Source organism: Pristiophorus japonicus, chromosome 1 (assembly GCF_044704955.1).
Source record: "Pristiophorus japonicus isolate sPriJap1 chromosome 1, sPriJap1.hap1, whole genome shotgun sequence".
Classification (NCBI taxonomy): domain Eukaryota; kingdom Metazoa; phylum Chordata; class Chondrichthyes; family Pristiophoridae; genus Pristiophorus; species Pristiophorus japonicus.
The window spans coordinates 332,828,346-332,849,099 of record NC_091977.1 but is presented as its reverse complement, the minus strand read 5'-3'; the positions used below and the strand labels follow the sequence as shown (position 1 = coordinate 332,849,099).

Here is a 20,754-nt window from a genome sequence, read left to right as displayed (position 1 = left end):
GACAAAAAGCAGGAAATTGTGGTTGGTAAAATGTTGGAGTCCATTATTAAAAAAAGCAGTAGCACGACATTTGGAAAAGCATAATTCAGTCAGGCAGAGTCAGCATGGATTTATGAAGGGAAAGTCATGTTTGACAAATTTGCTGGAATTCTTTGAGGATGTAACAAACAGGGTGGATAAAGGCGAACCAGTGGATGTGGTCTATTTGGACTTCCAGAAGGCATTTGACAAGGTGCCACATAAAAGGTTACTGCACAAGATAAAAGTTCATGGGGTTGGGGGTAATATATTAGCATGGATAGAGGATTGGCTAACTAACAGAAAACAGAGAGTCGGCATAAATGGTTCATTCTCGGGTTGGCAATCAGTAACTAGTGGGGTGCCACAGGGATCAGTGCTGGGACCCCAACTATTTACAATCTATATTAATGACTTGGATGAAGGGACCGATTGTAACGTAGCCAAGTTTGCTGATGATACAAAGATGAGAGGAAAAGCAATGTGTGGGGAGGACACAAAACACCTGCAAAAGGACATAGACAGGCTAAGTGAGTGGGCAAAAATTTGGCAGATTGAGTTTAATGTTGGAAAGTGTGAGGTTGTGCACTTTGGCAGAAAAAAAAAATCGAAGAGCAAGTTACCGAAGAGCAAGTTATTATTTAAATGGAGAAAAATTGCAAAGTGCTGCAGTACAGCGGGACCTGGTGCATGAAACACAAAAGGCTAGTATGCAGGTACAGCAAGTGATCAGGAAGGCCAATGGAATCTTGGCCTTTACTGCAAAGGGGATGGAGTATAAAAGCAGAGAAGTTTTGCCACAGTTATACAGGGTATTGGTGAGGGGGCTCAATTTTCCCCAGTAATTTGTGCTGTTTTTTTGGAGTAGGCTGCTCTTTTTGGCCTAAGTTGAAAAAACACAGTTTCCTCCATCAATTTGCACCAGTGTAACTCAGTTAGTTATGATTTTTTTTAAGTCATTTTTTTTCACTCACAGGGTGTAACCAGCCACCTACACCACTTCTGGCCATCGAGGGAAGTTTGGCCAGCTGAGATTTACTCCAGTTATGCTTAGGCCAGCATATGTGGCCTCTGCAGAAAAACCTTCCGTAGAGTTAAGGAAATCGGCGCAGGTAAGGAAAGCAATGCCCGGGCACAATGAGAGAATTGAAAAACACATAGCAGCAACTTACCTCCAACCCCGCCCGAAGGCTGTCCGGTCCCATTCTCAGTCCCCGGTTCAAATATACAGTGCGGTCCCATTCTCGGTCCTCAGTTCACACACACGAGAGAGCGAGAGAGAGAGCGAACGAGCGAGTGAGCGAGCGAGCGGGGAAGATGGGGAGATGGAAGGGTTGGAGGTAAGTTGCTGCTATGTGTTTTTTCAATTCTTTTAATGTGTTGGGAGCTGGCTGTATGCTTCACTTTGCAGCCTCAGCTCGCATTGTGTCCCTGGTTACCATGGCAGCCCGATCTTTTTGGTGCAGATCAAGGCTCCACCCCCAAAACTAAAGGTCGGGTTAGGTCACGCCAAAATGAAGAAATCCAACGGGGAAACTTAGAACATTTTTTTTTGCCGTACTTGGGCCCCAAAAAACGGGCATAACTCTTCAAGTACTTCAAAAAAATGCTTTGGGGAAAATTGAGCTCATAGAGAGGTGATCTTATCGAAATGTGTAAGATTATGAGGGGGCTTGACAAGGTGGATGCAGAGAGGATATTTCCACTGATAGGGAGACTAGATCTAGGGGGCATAAACTTAGAATAAGGGGCTGCCCATTTAAAACTGAGGCGAGGAGGAATTTATTCTCCGAGGATTGTAAATCTGTGGAATTCGCTGCTTCAGAGCTGTGGAAGCTGGGACATTGAATAAATTTAAGATAGAGATAGACAGTTTCTTAAATGATAAGGGGCTAAGGGGTTATGAGGAGCGGGCACTGAAGTGGACCCGAATCCATGATCGTATTAAATGGCGGAGCAGGCTCGAGGGGCCGTATGGCCTACTCTTGCTCCTATTTCTTATGTTCTTATGTAAAGAGTGTAATCACGGGTTGGACTGGGTGTCGAGGTTGTACTCTACCCGATTTAAATGGCATTCAGGGAATCTGATGGAATCAGAGCCAAAAGAATGCGGGTTCTTTCGGAGCGGTAAGAGACAGCTTCGCTTTAGCTTACACCAGCTGAACAGAATTTTAACTCATGCAGGACTTAAATTCAGAAAGGCAGTTCAGACAGCAACAGCTTTGGTCAACAGAAATGGTAGTTGGGCATCAGGACACACAATGGAGCCCAGCTCATGCCAGCGATGGGAAGCAACATCGTCACTCAACAGATGATTAAAGACTTACATTTATATAGCGCCTTTTATGACCACTGGACGTCTCAAAGAACTTTACAGCCAATTCAGTACTTTTGGAGTGTAGTCACTGCTGTAATGTGGGAAACACAGCAGCCAATTTCCACACAGCAAATTCCCACAAACAGCAATTTGATAATGACCAATCTGTTTTTGTTACGTTGAGAGGTAAATATTGCCCAGGACATCGGGGATGAAACATAGAAACATAGAAAATAGGGGCAGGAGTAGGCCATTCGGTCCTTCGAGCCTGCACCACCATTCAATAAGATCATGGCTGATCATTCACCTCAGTGCCCCTTTCCCGCTTTCTCTCCATACCCCTTGATCCCTTTAGCCGTAGACTCCCTCTTGAATATATCCAACGAACTGACATCAACAACTCTCTGCAGTAGGGAATTCCACAGGTTAACAACTCTGAGTGAAGAAGTTTCTCCTCATCTCAGTTCTAAATGGTTTACCCCTTATCCTTAGACTGTGTCCCCTGGTTCTGGACTTCCCAAACATTGGAAACATTCTTCCTGCATCTAACCTGTCCAGTCCAGTCAGAATTTTATATGTTTCTATGAGATCCTCCCTCATCCTTCTAAACTCCAGTGAATAAAGGCCCAGTCGATCCAGTCTCTCATATGTCAGTCCAGCCATCCCGGGAATCAATCTGGTGAACCTTTGCTGCACTCCTTCAATAACAAAAACGTCCTTCCTCAGATTAGGAGACCAAAACTGAACACAATATTTCAGGTGAGGCCTCACGAAGGCCCTGTACAACTGCAGTAAGACCTCCCTGCTTCTATATTCAAATCCCCTAGCTATGAAGGCCAACATACCATTTGCCTTCTTCACCACCTGCTATACCTGCATGCCAACTTTCAATGACCGATGTACCATGACACCCAGGTCTCATTGCACCTCCCCTTTCCCTAATCTGCCACGATTCAGATAATATTCTGCCTGTGTGTTATTGCCCCCAAAGTGGATAACCTAACATTTATCCACATTATACTGCATCTGCCATGCATTTGCCCACTCACCTATCCTGTCCAAGTCACCCTGCAGCCTCTTAGCGTCCTCCTCGCAGCTCACACCACCATCCAGTTTAGTGTCATCTGCAAACTTGGAGATATTACACTCAATTCCTTCATCCAAATCATTAATGTATATTGTAAATAGCTGAGGTCCCAGCACTGAGCCCTGCAGCACCCTACTAGTCACTGCCTGCCATTCTGAAAAGGACCCATTTATCCCGACTCTCTGCTAACCAGTTCTCTATCCACGTCAGTACATTACCCCCAATACCACGTGCTTTAATTATGCACACCAATCTCTTGTGTGGGACCTTGTCAAAAGCCTTTTGAAAGTCCAAATACACCACATCCACTTGTTCTCCCTTGTCCACTCTACTAGTTACATCCTCAAAAAAATTCCAGAAGATTTGTCAAGCATAATTTCCCCATCATAAATCCATGTTGACTTGGACCGATCCTGTCACTGCTTTCCAAATGCGCTGCTATTTCATCCTTAATAATTGATTCCAACATTTTCCCCACTACTGATGTCAGGCTAACCGGTCTATAATTACCAGTTTTCTCTCTCCCTCCTTTTTTTAAAAATAGTGGTGTTACATTTGCTACCCTCCAGTCCATAGGAACTGATCCAGAGTCGATAGACTGTTGGAAAATGATCACCAATGCATCCACTATTTCTAGAGCCACTTCCTTAAGTACTCTGGGAGGCAGACCAGCAGGCCCCGGGGATTTATCGGCCTTCAATACCATCAATTTCCCGAACACAATTTCCCGCCTATTAAAGGATATCCTTCTGTTCCTCCTTCTCACTAGACCCTCGCTCCCCTAGTACTTCTGGAAGGTTATTTGTGTCTTCCTTCGTGAAGACAGAACCAAAGTATTTGTTCAACTGATCTGCCATTTCTTTGTTCCCCATTAGAAATTCACCTGAATCTGACTGCAAGGGACCTACGTTTGTCTTCAATAATCTTTTTCTCTTCACATATCTATAAAAGCTTTTGCAGTCAGTTTTTATGTTCCCGGCAAGCTTCCTCTCATACTCTATTTTCCCCCTCCTAATTAAACCCTTTGTCCTCCTCTGCTGAATTCTAAATTTCTCCCAGTCCTCAGGTTTGCTGCTTTTTCTAGCCAATTTATATGCCTCTTCCTTGGATTTAACACTATCCTTAATTTCCCTTGTTAGCCACGGTTGAGCCACCTTCCCCGTTTTATTTTTACTCCAGATAGGGATGTACAATTGTTGAAGTTCATCCATGTGATCTTTAAATGTTTGCCATTGCCTATCCACCATCAACCCTTTAAGTATCATTTGCCAGTCTATTCTAGCCAATTCACGTCTCATACCATCGAAGTTACCTTTCCTCAAGTTCAGGACCCTAGTCTCTGAATTAACTGTGTCACTCTCCATCCTAATAAAGAAATCTACCATATTATGGTCACTCTTCCCCAAGGAGCCTCGCACAAGATTGCTAATTAGTCCTTTCTCAATACACATCACCCAGTCTAGGAAGGCCAGCCCTCGAGTTGGTTCCTCGACATATTGGTCTAGAAAACCATCCCTAATACACTCCAGGAAATCCTCCTCCATCATATTGCTACCAGTTTGGTTAGCCAAATCTATATGTAGATTAAAGTCACCCATGATAACTGCTGTACAGATCCCTAATTTCTTGTTTGATGCTGTCCCCAACCTCACTGCTACTGTTTGGTGGTCTGTACACAACTCCCACTAGCGCTTTCTGCCCTTTGGTATTCCACAGCTCCACCCATAAAGATTCCACATCATCCAAGCTAATGTCCTTGCTTACTATTGCGTTAATTTCCTCTTTAACCAGCAACGCTACCCCACCTCCTTTTCCTTTCTGTCTATTCTTCCTGAATGTTGAAGACCCCTTGATGTTGAGTTCCCAGCTTTGGTCACCCTGGAGCCATGTCTCCATGATGTCAATTATATCATATTCATTAATTGCTGCCTGTGCAGTTAATTTGTCCACCTTATTACGACTACTCCTCACATTGAGGCACAGAGCCTTTTTAACACACTTTGCCCTTTTAAAATTTTGCTGCAATGTGGCCCTTTTTGATTTTTACCTTGGGTTTCTCTGCCCTCTACTTTTATTTTTCTTCTTTCTATCTTTTGCTCCTGCCCCTATTTTACTTCCCTCTGTCTCCCTGCATAGGTTCCCATCCCCCTGCCATATTAGTTTAATCCCTTCCCAACAGCACTGGCAAACATTCCCCCTCGAACATTGGTTCCGGTCCTGCCCAGGTGCAGACCATCTGGTTTGTACTGGTCCCACCTCCCCTAGTCCCAAGAATTTGAATCCCCTCCTTCTGTACCACTCGTCAAGCCACACATTCATCTGAGCTATCCTGTGATTCCTACTCTAACTAGCAGGTGGCACTGGTAGCAATCCCGAGATTACTACCTTTGAGGCCTTGCTTTTTAATTTAACTCCTAGCTCCCTAAATTCAGTTGTAGGACCTCATCCCATTTTTTACCTATATCGTTGGTATCTATATTCACCACGACAACTGGCTGTTCACCCTCCCCCTTCAAAATCTTCTGCACTCGCTCAAAGACATCCTTGACCCTTGCACCAGGGAGGCAATATACCATCCTGGAGTCTCAATTGCAGCCGCAGAAACGTTTATCTATTCCCTTTACAATAGAATCCCCTACCACTACAGATCTCCCACTCTTTTCCTCTGCCTCTGCTCTTCTTTGAAATAGTGCCATGGGATCTTTTATGTCAACCTGAGAGCAGACGGGCCTCGATTTAACGTCTCATTTGAAAGACGGCACCTCCGACAGTGCAGCACTCCCACAGCACTGCACAGAAATGTCAGTCTAGATTACTTTCAAACTTTCTGCAAAAACTGTCCTAACAATCTGCAGACAAAGAGACATTGGAAAACACTCACGGTGTAAGAAATGTCATGAATTGGTGCCGGGCATTGCAGGAATGGTTCAAATCAGAACAAATTAAATCACAGTATGGGGTGTTTTATATATAAAGACGACAGACACCCTGTAACCCCAGCACACCAGTAAGAGAAAAAGACACGGACCCAATGTCAGGGAGGGCCGTTAATGATTGAAGCTGAATTATGACTTATTTTAAAAGTTGTGCTCTCACCTTAAAGTAAGCATACTGGAGAAACTTGTAGACTTCCCGCTTCTCGAAGTCCTCCAGGGTCTCCCTGCTGGCCTGAGACTGGCGGAAGGCCGGCAAGCCCTGTTTGCACCTCTTCAGACACTGGGCTCGCTTCATGATGTTGCTGAAGATGTGGAGCTCGGTGAAGTGGCCGAAGTGAGCCGGGTCCTCGGCCCGGACCGTGCTGCAGTTGAGGTTACAGAAAGCCTCGCTGTCCCGGAGCAGGCGGTGCAGCCTTAAGCTCATCTCCAGGTAGTCCACACTCTCCTGCCAGTTCTCCGCCGTGTACTGGTCCAGCGCATGTCGGTACGCCGATTCCAGCGGCATCAGCTCGTCCCGGGGAAAGCTCCGGAAACTGTATTTCTCGTACTGTGCGAGCCCGGCGCACCACCACACCACAAACACACAAACTGAAGCCAATCGCCGCATCCCGTTCCGCCGCTCTAACGCTGCTCACTGCCTGTTCCGCCGCTCTAACGCTGCCCACTCTCCGCTCCGCCAGTTTGGCTACAGTGGCAATTGTTACTTCGCTTCAACCTATCCTGGCAACCCCGCGGATGATTGACATCCGCCGCAGCCAATCAGCGCGCAGATCTCCGAGTCTTTCCCACACGATACATTGTTCCTAAGTCCGGCTCCTTCTCCCCGGAAACTTTCCTTCTTTAGCCCCGGGCAGGTTCATGGCGCATCTCTGGCAAAAAATGGGCGGGCCGGCTGGGCTGGTGTGACTCCTGGAGAGTGGGAACAAAAGTCAGGCAAAGCCACCTCCCCGGGCTGGGCCCCCTCCCTCCGGGCTGGAGCCGGCCTCCGCTTCACACGTTGCCACTTGGTGCTAGTGCAGGGGCAGAGCCAGAGCTCCGAGATCTCCAGGCGGGCGGAGCCGAGCCGAGCCGAGCGGAGCGGAGCGTAGGCCGGGTCAGGGCACGATGATCGGCGGGCTGCACATTCTCATTGTCCCCGCTCTCCTGGTCAATGTGGTGCGGTGTAAGGCGCCGCCCGTGCCCCTGGACGATGTGGCGGTGGAGAGGAAGTTTGTGCCGAAGGAGTGTGTCCGGGCGGCCGAGCGCGGCGACTTCGTTCGCTACCATTACCTGGGCACCTTCCCCGGGGGCCGCCAGTTCGACTCCAGGTACCGGAGCCCAGCCAGCCCCGACCCGGACCCCGAACTGGATTCGACCAAAACCGGACCGGACCCCGAACTGGATTCGACCAAAACCGGACCGGACCCCAAACCCGGACTGAATCCCGACTCGAACCCCAAATCCGACCCACCTTTACGATGTTTTATATTCTGTTAAAATCAATTTAAACTGACGCGCAGTTTCCAACTTAAGTCGGAATGTCCACGCGTCACCTTCATTCATTCGGGGGAGGGGCGAGAATCCTTATTCCGTTGTCTAATGTGGAGAGTTACATAATGTGGAGTTATTGGGATTTTATATAATTTGGAGTATTTATTATATGGCGTTATTGGGGTAGGAGGGTTATAGAATGTGGTGTTATTGGACTTTTTTAGAATGTGGAGTTATATATTGATTTTTATTCCATGTATTTATATAATCTAGTCTTGTCCACAAATAGGACAAATCCAATCCGGCCAAATACTGCCATATCAGCCTACTCTCAATCATGAGCAAAGTGATGGAAAGAGTGTTACAAAGTGGCACTTAATCACCAATAACCTGCTCACCGATGCTCAGTTTTGGTTCTGCAGGGACCACTTGGCTCCAGATCTCATTACAGCCCTGGTCCAAACATGGAATAAAGAGCTGATTTCCAGAGGTGAGGTGAGAGTGAAAGTCCTTGACATCAAGGCAGCATTTAATCGAGTGTGCCATCAAGGAACTCGAGTAACATTGAAGTCAATGGGGACTGGAGGGGAAACTCTCCACTGGCTGGAGTCATACTTAGCACAAAGGAAGATAGTTGTCCTTGTTGGAGGTCAATCATCTCAGCCCCAGAATATCGCTGCAGGAGTTCCTCAGGGCAGTGTCCTAGGCCCAACCATCTTCAACTGCTTCATCAATGACCTTTCCTCCATCTTAAGGTCAGAAGTGATTGGCTGATGATTGTACATTGTTCAGCTCCATTTACAATTCCTCAGATAATGAAGCAGTCCATGCTTGCATGCAGCAAGACCTGGATGACATTTAGGCCTGGGCTGCTAGGTGACAAGTAACATTCACACCACACAAGTGCCAGATAATGACTAGCTCCAACAAGAGAGAGTCTAACCACCGTCCCTTGGTAATGCCATTGAGTATCATCGTCAAATCCACCACATCAACATCCTGGGGATCACCATTGACCAGAAACTCAACTGGACCAGCCACGTAAATACTGTGGCTACAAGAGCCCATGGTCAGAGGCTGGATATACTGCAGCGAGTGGCTCACCTCCTGGCCCAACCCTTTCCACCACCTACAAAGCACAAGTTAGGAGTGTGATGGAATACTCGCAACTTGCTTGGAAGGGTTCAGCTGTAGCAGCACTCAGAAGCTCAACACCATCCAGGACAAAGCAGTCCGCATGATCAGCAGCCCATCCACCACCTTAAACATTCACTCCCTCCACCACCAGCGTACCATGGCTTCAGTGTGCACCATCGACTGCAGCAACTCGCCGAAGCTTCTTCAACAGCACCTCCTAAACCCAAAACCTCTCCAACCTAGACGGACAAGAGCAGCAGGTGCTTGGGAAGACCATCACCTGTAAGTTTCCTTCCAAGTCACACAATATCTAGACTTGGGCATATATCGGACGTTCATCGTCAGTGAGTTAAAATCCAGGAATTCCCTCCCGAACAGTATTATGGGAGTACCTTCACCACATGGACTGCAGTGGTTCCATAAGGGCAGCTAGGCATGGGCAATAAATGCTGGCCTTGCCAGCACGCCCATGACTTGAGAATGAAGTTATTTTTATTCCATGTATTTATATAATGTAAGGTTATGGTTTTTAGTCCCTGGGCATCTTTAGTTTGGTGTTTAAACTCTCTAACTGCGCTCAGGTTTCTGTAACGTTTGAAATCCGTGTAGTTACAAGTTGTGTGAGTTTGAGGTGTCCTTAATTCTCGAGCTGCTCACTGACCCTGTTGCTCGTTTCCAGCTATGACCGTGGCTCCACTCACGATGTGTTTGTGGGTAAAGGGCGTCTGATTGCCGGGATGGATAAAGCTCTGATCGGGATGTGCGTAAACGAAAGACGCTTCATAAAAGTACCCCCTCACTTAGCTTATGGCGATGAAGGAATGCGTAAGTAAAATTACAGCTAATGCCCTTATTTTCATCTTTATTTACAAATTGAAGTAGTCCTTGATTTGGATCTTCAAGTATTGAATCTCCTTTGGAATGTAGCATGCTCCACCATTCGATTAGATCATGGCTGATTGTACCTCAACTCCATTTACCTGCCTTTGCTCCATATCCCTTGATACCCTTACCTAACAAAAATATATTGAGCTCAGTCTTGATAGCTACAATTGACCCTCAGTGTCCACAGACTTTTAGGGGGCGAGAGTTCCAGATTACCACTACCCTTTGTGTGAAAAATTGTTTCCTGATTTCACCCCTAAATGACCTAGCTCTAATTTTAAGGTCATGCCCCCTTGTCCTGGATTTCCCCGCCCCCACCAGAGGAAACAGTTCCTCCATATCTACCCCATCAAATCCTTTTAACATTTTAAAAACCTCGCTCAGATCACCCCTCACTCTCCTATATGCAAGGGAATACAAGCGAAGTTTATGCAACCTGTCCTCGTAATTTAATCCTCTAAGCCCCTGTATCATTCTGATGATCTATGATCTATTTTCACCTCTTAACATCGCCTGTCTCCATCCCTGCCTCTACTCCTCTGCTGCTAAAAACCTCATCCATGCCTTTGTTACCTCTAGATTTGGCTATTCCAATGTACGCCTGGCTGGCCTCCCTCATTCTACCCTACGTAAACTTGAGATCATCCAAAACTCAGCTACCTCAGAGTCCTGTTCACCCCTCACCCCTGTGCTCGCTGACCAAAGTTGACTCCTGGTTAACTAAAGCCTCGATTTTAAAATTCTCATCCTTGTTTTCAAATCCCTCCATGGTATTGTCTCCCTTACCCCCACCCACTTCCTCCTCCAGCCCCACAAACCCCCACCCCGAGATATCTACGCTCCTCTAATTCTGGCCTCTTGAGCATCCTTGATTTTAATCGCTCAGCCATTGGTGGCCGTGTCTTCAGCTGCTTCAGCCGTAAGCTCTCGAACTCCCTCTCTAAACCTCTCCACCTCTCTACCTCTCCTCCTTTAAGGCGCTCTTTGACTAAGCTTTTGGTAATTTGCCCTCATTTCTCCTTGTGTAGCTCAGTGTCAAATCATGCTTTTATGACACTTGTGTGAAGTTCCTGAGGATGTTTTACTACATTAAAGGCAGCATATAAATACAAGTTGTTGTTGATCTGCACTGCACCCCTCCCTCCCCCCCCCCTCCAAGGCCAATGTATCCATCCTGAGGAGCAGTGCCCAGAACTGAATGCAATGCTCCACATGACTTCTGTTATTTTTAATGCACAGCTGATACAATCCCACCCGATGCCACCTTGCACTTCGATGTATTGATGCTCGATATCTGGAACCCTGAAGATAAAGTGAGGATCGGTGTTTACTATAAACCTGAGAACTGCCGCCGCACAGTGCAGGTGTCTGACTTTGTCCGTTATCACTACAACGGAACTCTCCTCGATGGCACCCTCTTCGACTCCAGGTAGCACATTAGTGGGGCTTTGTTTCATTTTGCCCCAGCCGGTCGTGTATTGCCGTTTTGATTATTAATCTTTCCAGTGTTGACTTGTTGAAGCTGTCATTTGCAGTGCTTTGTCCCCCTTGCCCAGTGCTCTCTGTCTTGTCCTTGCAGTCACACTCGTCAGCAAACCTATGACACCTACATTGGCATCGGCTGGCTGATCCCGGGCATGGATGAGGGGCTTCTGGGCATGTGCATGGGAGAGAAAAGGACCATCACTATGCCACCGTTCCTGGGCTATGGAGACAGAGGAGATGGTAAGTTCAGTAGCATTGTAGTCTGGCCATCCTACTGCATGACAACCAAGGGAAAACCTGCCTGAATCCCGAACGGTAGTTCAGTTGATGACCCTCTTACTCATAAAGGTTAAATATGCGTTATGTGAATTCATAACTATTGAGTCAAACAATTGGAATTTCCATGGGATAATCTGAATCCAAAGGGCTGGGTGCAGCTGTTTGGGGAAATCATTTGTTTGCCTACTTTACAAATGTTTCGAAACTCTCTTCCGTCAGGAATACATGTTATCATTTCTGTGAAGATATGAATGTCAATGTTGCATCTTCAGTACAGACTAGTCCAGATTAAAGACTGTCCCACATGCATGGTGAGAGGGTAATCCCACACAGTGCTCGCATTTTAAGGTAGATCTTAACATGGCTTTACTAGAATAGCAATGATGGGGAGGGGAAGAATCTATGCCATGTGAACGTACTTTACTGAAGCTATGAAACTGCTTTACTTTGTCACGGTCTGTTTTAGCCACAGGCAGCAGTAATCAGCACTGGTGTAAAATATAGCAAAGTTGGGGCGGGAGCTGCCCAAAATTAATAAACACTTTGTAAATGTTTTGAAGAAAAATGCAATTTGTTTTGGTGTTTTGCAGTAGCTGGATGTTAAAGGTAGCATGCCATTGTGTATCTTTAGCTAAATTGTATCCTCTGCTTTAATATTGCAGGAAAAGATATTCCCTCACAAGCTAGCCTGGTCTTTCATGTGTCTTTGATCGATTTCCACAATCCTAAAGATAACGTTGCCATTGAACAGGAATTTGTTCCGGATCCCTGTCCCAGGAAGACTAAATCAGGAGATTTTGTGAGATATCATTACAATGGCACGCTTATGGATGGCACTTTGTTTGACTCAAGGTATTTTTTAGTGTATCAGTATAGTCGGTATTGGCTTCTAGTTATTTTAACACCTTATTGCTTCTATTGTTATGTGTTCTGGGAATGTGAGTGACACAGGATATGTCTTCACTGCCCTGAGAAGATGGTGGTGGGTCTTCTCCTTAAACCTGTAGTGATAGTCTCCCACGGTGGTGTTGGGTAGGGAATTCCAATGGGATATTTGCCCATTAATGGTCAAGGAATGGCGCCAAATATCCAAGCCACGTTGGTGTGTCACTCGGAGGGGAATCTGAAGGTGAGGGTGCTCCCATTCTGTGTGGCTTAATACCCGTTTCCACGCAGTTATTCCACTTAATTTTAGTCCAATGGTGATTCGCAAGAAAACAGTCCTCAAGATTTTTCATGATCACATAATCTTTCCAAATGGAACTTGGGCCTTGGTGTGATCTTTCTTTAACTTTTGAATTTTAAATTATTATTAAATTCTCAATACAGCATCCTCTACATATTTATTGAGTCTGTGTCCAATGTATAACTTGACCCAATTCATGAGATCTATGAAAATGGATACAGCTCCTAATGGTGTGAGGTAGATAATCACAGCTTAAAAGTTCTTGAATTAAAATAGAAATAGTTTAACAAACCTTCTGGATTACAAGTGGTCAACAGTGTGCAAGGGAAGGCTGTAAAGGCTATTCACTCCTAAACCATCTTTTCCCACCAGCCTGCGAGGTATTGCCTCTCTCTGGGCTACCATTGCAGAGGTGCCGATTTGTCCTCTGCTGTCTCACCCAAATGACCCATTCATTGAGCTGTGGTGGTGAGTTGTCAGCAAGTTGTTTGACACCACAAATTGCACAGCTAACTCTGATCCCATGCCAAGCTAATGCCCAGATGTGGCAGGGGTCACTGGACAGCGACCAGGAGAGAGAACTGCCACCAATTTCTCTGCTCCCGACTAGAGGCCAATGACAGCGACTGATCGTAGGACCTGTGGCTGACCCGTTCATCGGATCAACTCCCTCCGCCATCATCATAGCCCAGATTCATTTCTAATAATACTTGATTTGCATCTTCCCATGAATGGAAGATTAGAGCACTAAGCAGTATGTGGGAAACTCCACACTGGGATCTGTGATTGAGATCGTGAACTGCTCCCAAGAAAGAGCTGAGAGTTTACACATTTTGCACCAAATCTCGCCTGACATCTCCTGGTCCAATCCTGCCAGTTCCCTACTCATAACACCCAGCCACTCCATACAGGGAGCACTGTGGAGGGGATGCATCAACTGACCAGAATAGACAGCTGCAAGTAGTATGTCTTGCAATGGAGGTGTGTCTGAGAGTCAGCAGCGAGACAGTAAATGTTAGCAACAGAGTTTTAGTTTGGGCAGCTGTGGAGGTTTGAGTGAGGAGACAGGCTGTGGAGGAGGAATTGCAGAAGGACTGGAGGGATAAACCCTCTCTTCAGATCTGCACATTTTCCCATCTTTTCTGAGTCATTACTACAGAGAAAGATTACCTGATATATCAGTGATTTGTTATGGATGCTTTAACCCCTCTACTGTATTGTGTGTGTGTGAGAGGGAAGGGAGGCAGGAAGAGAGAAGGTACAGACTGGACCAGTAGGAGCAGCTGCTCTCTTCTAGTTCTTCATGTCTGAAGTGAGAAAACCACATATCCAAAATGTCTGGTTTCTTTTTCAGCTATTCGCGGAATCGCACTTACAACACATACATAGGGAAGGGCTACGTCATTGTAGGGATGGAGGATGGATTACTGGGCTTGTGTATTGGAGAGAAAAGAACGGTTATCATCCCACCTCACCTGGGATATGGTGAAGAAGGGATAAGTAAGTAAGATATGGAAGTTGGTGTGTGTGTGTGTGATTATTTTAATTTTTCTTAGAGAGGAAATGTAATAGTGGAATAAAGGAAATTCTGGCAATATTCTAAAAATGCTGTTTAACTTACGTATGTAAAAGTTTAGAGGTCATTTTTGTTTAAAGTACTCCACCGTTTTATAAAAGCAACTAATGGTCTTATTTAAAATTTGTTTGACATTATTTAAAAATATAATTTTCTTGTTGCTATGGCGACCCTTGAATAGGATTCCCCTCTAAACCGGTCCCATTAATAGGAAAAATCAACATGATTTGTACAAGCAGTTATACAATTTGCATAATTCATTACCTTCATGTTCCTAAATAGAACATAACTGCTGTTGTAGCTCAAAATCTCAATACCCTGGGCTCACTGCTCTTGGAGTACTTCCCCAGTCTTGCAACTTTGGACCTGTAAAGTTTAGATTTGAACTGATTGTCATCCAGCATTTTTGTGGTGAGAGGATTTTGTCCCAGACATTAACCAGTGCCTTTCTGTCCTACCCTTTCATATCTGAAATAGATGGAAAGATCCCAGGCTCTGCTGTCCTAGTTTTTCATATTCATCTGATTGATGCCCACAACCCAACTGATGAAATCGAGATCAAGACCCAGCACAAACCCAGTAACTGCACTGTCGTGAGCAAGAAAGGAGACTACGTCAAGTATCACTACAATGCAACGCTGATGGATGGAACAAAATTAGATTCTACGTAAGTATCGTTGCTGACATATTTCGGAAAATGCTGGTGTAAAGAGGACTGGACACCCCTTCCATAGGTCAAACAGAACAAGCTATTCTTTACTTCTCATTGGTATTGTATAGGTAGAATGACTTTTGCTATTTATCCTGGCTAAGCAACCATTTATTTCCCAGTGGGTGCTGACTGGCAGACTGACTCGAATACTGTTGGCTATTGCCCTGTGATTATCAATGGGACTTCTACTAAAATTGTGGCTTGAAGGAGAAAGGAAACTCTAGGAGGTGTGTTTGGTAAAGAAAGAAAGAACTTGCATTTATCTCCTGACTTTCAGGACTTCAACACATCCCAAAGACCTTTACAGCCAATTAGGTACTTATGAAGTGTAGCCACTGCTGTAATGTAGGAAACGTGGCAGCCAAGTTGCGCACAGCTCTCACAAATAGCAATGAAATAATTTCCTACATTACAACAATGACTACACTTCAAAAAGTACTTCATCGGCTGTAAAGAGCTTTGGGACGTTCTGAGGTCTTGAAAGGCGCTGTAGAAATACAAGTCTTTTTTTCTTTTAGATAATGACCAGATAATCTGTTTTAGTGATGTTTGGTTGAGGGCCAGAACACCGGGGAAAACTCCCCTGCTCTTCAAATAGTACCATGGGATTTTTACCGCCACCCGAGAGGGCACACGGGGCCTTCGTTTAACGTCTCATCCGAAAGTCGGCACCTTCCACAGTGCAGCACTTCCTCAATACTGTACTGGGAGTGTCAGCCTGGATTATGTGCTCAAGTCTCTGGAGTGGGACTTGAACCCACGACCTTCTAGCTCAGAGGTGAGAGAGTGCTGCCCACTGAGCCAGTTTCAGCATCTGTACTTCTGAATATTAACAGTGTCAGTGGGTTTCATGAAAATAGCAAACTATTGTTGGTTTATTGATGATTAACGGGGTTCGGGAGGGGGATGAGTGAATCCATGTTGGAGGTTGATACTTGTCACGTAGCTATGTAGAACCCTATATTATCATCATCATCATCATCGGCGGTCCCTCGTATTGAGAATGACCTGCTTCCACGCCAAAAAGGGATGAGTTCACAGGTCTTTCAATGAAGGACCTAATATTCCAGGTCCCAAACTACATATTGAAGGGGGGAAGATGCCTGTGCGTGGATTTTTTTTACCGTATGGTGGCCGTTGCACATCAGCCACCACACGGGCTTGACAGCTAGGCTTTGATCCAGTGGCAAGGATTAACCAAGACGACTGGAGATCAGCTCTGCTGCATGGACGTAGTGCGCACACATATTGCAGTGTGGGCTGGCCCGTGCTGCCCCTGGGCCCTCGCCTCTTCTGGACCCCCAACACACGCCTCTCCTGGGCCCCGATCATGTCGCTCCACGATCCCCTATATCAGACTTGTATTAAATCACACACTGGCTGCTCAGTCCTTCATAGACTGCAGGCTCCGATTGAAGCTGGCACTATTAAAAGTTTTATGATAGTTCTGAAAGATTTACGATTAGTCTGAAAGATATGTGACCCATTCCGTCCCTGCCTTGAAGGTGCAGAGAATTGGTTTTCTTATAGGCTGCGGTAAATTTCTGGACTGGAACAAAGGAGGCCTATCTTGTATCCGTGGCGATTCACAGCCTAGTCTGGCTGGATCCAGCGTGAAGTGAGAGCTTTAGAGTGGGGGATGGGGAGAGATTTCTTCTGTTCACAAAATCATAAACATGTGTGCGAAGGAATGTTTGCAGTTTCAGCAGAAAGAATCCTGCCCATCTCACCAGAGAGCCTGTTTCAAAACATAAATCCCTGCCACTTTCTTTATTTACACTTCACAAGTCAAAGACAAGCAATATTCTTGGGAAGGGGAGGTGGAGGGGTGGGGAAGGCGAAGGGAGGGAGGGGGAGGAAAAGGAGAAAGGGTTATCTTCAGTCTTAAGCTCCCTCCCATAAGCTCTTTTGTTGCTTTTTTAAGAATTTTCCTGCCTCCAAGTTGAAGTCTATATTCCCCTAATGAGAATCCGCCTGCATAGAGCTTGGTGTGTGTGTCAGCCGTAGTTCAATTGGCAGCACTCTCGCCTCTGAGTCAGTAGGCTGTGGGTTCAAGCCCCACTCCAGAGACTTTAGCATATAATCCAGGGTGACACTCCAGTGCCGTACTGAGGGAGTGCTGCACTGTTGAAGGTGCCATCTTTCAGATTAAACATCCCGTCTGCCCTCCTGGGTGGATGTAAGAGATCCCAGGGCAATGCTTTGAAGAAGAGCAGGGAAGTTCTCCCCGGTGTCCTGGCCAATATTTATCCCTTGGGTAGTTATTGCAATCGGACTTATCGCCTTTCTTGAAGATGGTCATGATTACCGCGTCACTGGCATGCTCTCCTCCTTTCAGATAAGAGAAATGTGATTGTATATTCGCGCCAGAAGTGCTTCTCCGCCATGTTTTAGTGCCTTGGCGGGGATTCCATCTGCTCCTGAGGTCTTGTTGTTCTTCAGTTGTCGGATAGCCTTTTCTACCTCATGCTCGGCTGGGGTAGGTGGCGGGGTAGCATGCTGCGGAATGGAGTCGAGGACACTCTGGTCGAAGACAGAGTCTCGGTTGAGGAGATCTTCCAAGTGCTCCTTCCAGTGAGCACTGACTGCCTCTCTGTCCTTGATCAGTACCTCTCCGTTCTTGGCCCGCAGTGGGGTAGGGCCTTGGGCCGTTGGTGGTCTTGGCGGTGCTGAAGAATCCACGCATGTCGTGGTCGTCAACGAGTTGCTGGATCTCCTGTGCTTTCTCCACCCACCATCTGTTCAATAGGTCATGAATTTTTTGTTGGATCTCGGCCTTCCGACGTTTGTAGTTCAGCTTTCCTGGTCTTGAGTTGTGTTGCTGTTTCCAGTTCATGAATGCCTTATGCTTTCGACTTATTAGCAGCTGGATCTCTTGGTTGTTGTTTCTTGGTCGAGTGACAGAGCATCTCTTCGCAGGTGCTTATTAAGGAGGCCTTGAGGGCAGACCAGATGCTGTGGACATTCTGCATCTCTGGGTCACTGGGAGTCGCCAGGTTGGCAGTGAGGCACTGGCTGAATAGTGATTTCTTAGCCAGGTCGTGGAGTGCTCCAGCGTTGCTTTTCCTGCGGCATTGTCGGAATTTCCCTGCTGTCTGCCACAGGGAAAGTCATAGCAAAGATCCTCCTCAATCGCCTTCTCCCTGTGGCTGAAAAACTCCTCCCAGAGTCGCAATGTGGATTCCGGCCACTAAGGGGCACAATGGACATGACCTTCACCTTGCAGCAAATCCAAGAGAAATGCAGGGAACTGCAACAACCACTGTACATGGTCTTCGACCTCACAAAGGCCTTCGACACTGTCAACCGTGAGGGATTATGGAGCATCCTCTTCAAATTCGGCTTCCCCCAAAACTTTGTCACCATCCTTCACCGCTTCACAATGACATGCAAGTCGTGATCCTGACCAACGGATCCACCACTGAATTCACGTTTGGATCGGGGTCAAACAAGACTGTGTCATTGCACCAGCGCTCTTCTTGATCGTCCTTGCTGGAATGCTCAATTTCGCCCTCCGTAAGCTCCCCGCTGGAGTTGAGCTTATCTACAAAACAAAAGGAAAACTGTTCAACCTCCACCATCTCCAGGCCAGATCCAAGGTCGTCCCATCCTCTGTCATTAAATTACATTATGCAGACCAATGCCTGCGTCTGCGCACACTCGGAGGCCGAACTCCAAACCATCATCGACACCTTCACCGAAGCATATGAGAGCATAGGCCTTACCCTAAACATCAGTAAGACAAAGGTCCTCTACCAACCTGCCCCCGCCACGCAGCACTGCTCCCCAATTATCAAAATCCACGACAAGGCTTTGGACAAGGTGGACCATTTTCCATACCTTGGGAGCCTACTGTCAACAAGGGCAGACGTCGATGACGAAGTCCAACACCGCCTTCAGTGTGCCAGTGCAGCCTTCAGTCACCTGAGGAAGAGAGTGTTTGAAGATCAGGACCTCAAACCCGGCACCAAGCTCATGGTTTACAGAGCAGTGGTGATAACCGCCCTCTTCTATGCCTCAGAGACATGGACTATGTACAGCAGACACTGGAGAAGTACCACCAATGCTGCCTCCGCAAGATCCTGCAAATCCATTGGCAGGATAGGTGCACCAACATCAGTGTTCTCGCTCAGGCCAACATCCCCAGCATCGAAGCACTGACTACGTTGATCAACTCCATTGGGCGGGCCACATCGTTCGCATACCCGATACTAGACTCCCAAAACAAGCACTCTAGTTGGAGCTCCGACACGGCAAGTGAGCCCAAGGTGGGCAGAAGAAACGCTTCAAGGACCCCCTCAAAGCCTCCTTGAAAAAGTGCAACAACCCCACTGACACCTGGAAATCCCTGGCCCAAGACCGCACAAAGTGAAGGAAAAGCATCCGGGAAGGCGCCGAACACCTCAAGTCTCTACGCCGAGAACAAGCTGAAGCCAAGCGTCGACAACGGAAGGATCCTGCAGCAACCCACCCATCCGTTCCTTCAACCACCATCTGCCCCACCTGTGACAGAGACTGTAGGTCCCGCATAGCACTCGTGAGTCACATGAGAAGTCATTTTTAGTGTGGAAGCAAGTCATCCTTGACCCCGAGGGACTGCCTAAGAAGATGATAATGATCCTTTGACCAATACCTAAAACAGATGATCTGGTCATTATCACATTATTGTTTGTGAGAGCTTGCTGTGAGCAAATTGGTCGCTGCAATTCCTACATTACAAGAGTCTGCAATTCAAAAGTAATTGATTGTGTGTGAAACACTTTGGGATTTCCCGAGGTTGTGAATGGCGCTATATAAATGCTACTTCATTCTCCTTTCTTTTCTCATCAGAACTTCAGGCGGCCTGTATGTTCAGGGAGTCTCCTATTGCATGGAGATCGATGTTCTTTCCTGACTGAGATGTCGATCACGCTGCCCCAGTGCAATTTAGAAAGTAGATTACCGACATGGAGCAAACTGCAGATAGTGCTTACCCCTTTAACCCCATCCAGCACCGACACACTGTGTCCGCAGTGTGTACAATCTACAAGATGCACTGCAGCAATTTGCCACGGCTTCTTCGACAGTAAACTCGCAACCTCTTCTAGCAGGACAAGGGCAGCAGGTGAATGGGAACACCACCACCTTCAAGTTCCCCTCGCACACCATCCTGACTACATCGCCATTTATTCATCGTCGCTGGGTCAAAATCCTGGAACTCCCTACCTAACAGCACTGTGGGAGTACCTTCACCACTGCAGTTCAAGAAGGCGGCTCACCACCACCTTCTAAAGGGCAATTAGGGATGGGCAATAAATGCTGGCCTGGTCAGCAACTCCCACATCCTGTGAATGAATTTGAAAAACTACACCAGGACCCAACAGTTAGCCTCTGAGACTGAGGGAGGACCCAGGACCTGTGTCCAAGGGATCACTGAGTAATCGATGTTGGCTCCATTATTTCTCCAAACCCTGTTTACAGGCAGCGATTTAGATTTTAACTGTCTCTTTCCAACACCCCCCACCCATCCCCTTCAGTTTTTTTACAGCCAGATAATCCTGTGTTCAGGACAGTGTGGAAAGAATGTGTTCTCCTGTTTTCACTTAGCAGCACGAGACAGCTAAAGCCCCGGGCTGAATGGCAAGTCACTGATTGTTGTAAATAAGAAACAGATGGGGAAACTGATG

The 20,754-nt window shown here is 46.6% G+C and overlaps 2 protein-coding genes across 2 annotated transcripts in view; one reads left to right on the top strand and one right to left on the bottom strand.

Moving 5' to 3' along the window:
• Positions 1 to 7,678, bottom strand: part of crtap (cartilage associated protein) — a 56,020-nt gene extending 48,342 nt beyond the window's left edge. The window contains exon 1 of the mRNA XM_070889277.1: positions 6,519 to 7,678. Within this exon, the coding sequence (XP_070745378.1) occupies positions 6,519 to 6,965 (447 nt within the window). The 5' untranslated portion in view covers positions 6,966 to 7,678. The remainder of the gene's footprint in view (positions 1 to 6,518) is intronic.
• Positions 7,209 to 20,754, top strand: part of LOC139273010 (peptidyl-prolyl cis-trans isomerase FKBP9-like) — a 30,357-nt gene continuing 16,811 nt past the window's right edge. Inside the window, exons 1-7 of the mRNA XM_070889264.1 lie at positions 7,209 to 7,665; positions 9,645 to 9,790; positions 11,090 to 11,279; positions 11,430 to 11,575; positions 12,277 to 12,466; positions 14,155 to 14,300; positions 14,854 to 15,043. Coding sequence (XP_070745365.1) covers positions 7,463 to 7,665; positions 9,645 to 9,790; positions 11,090 to 11,279; positions 11,430 to 11,575; positions 12,277 to 12,466; positions 14,155 to 14,300; positions 14,854 to 15,043 — 1,211 coding nt within the window. The 5' untranslated portion in view covers positions 7,209 to 7,462. The remainder of the gene's footprint in view (positions 7,666 to 9,644; positions 9,791 to 11,089; positions 11,280 to 11,429; positions 11,576 to 12,276; positions 12,467 to 14,154; positions 14,301 to 14,853; positions 15,044 to 20,754) is intronic.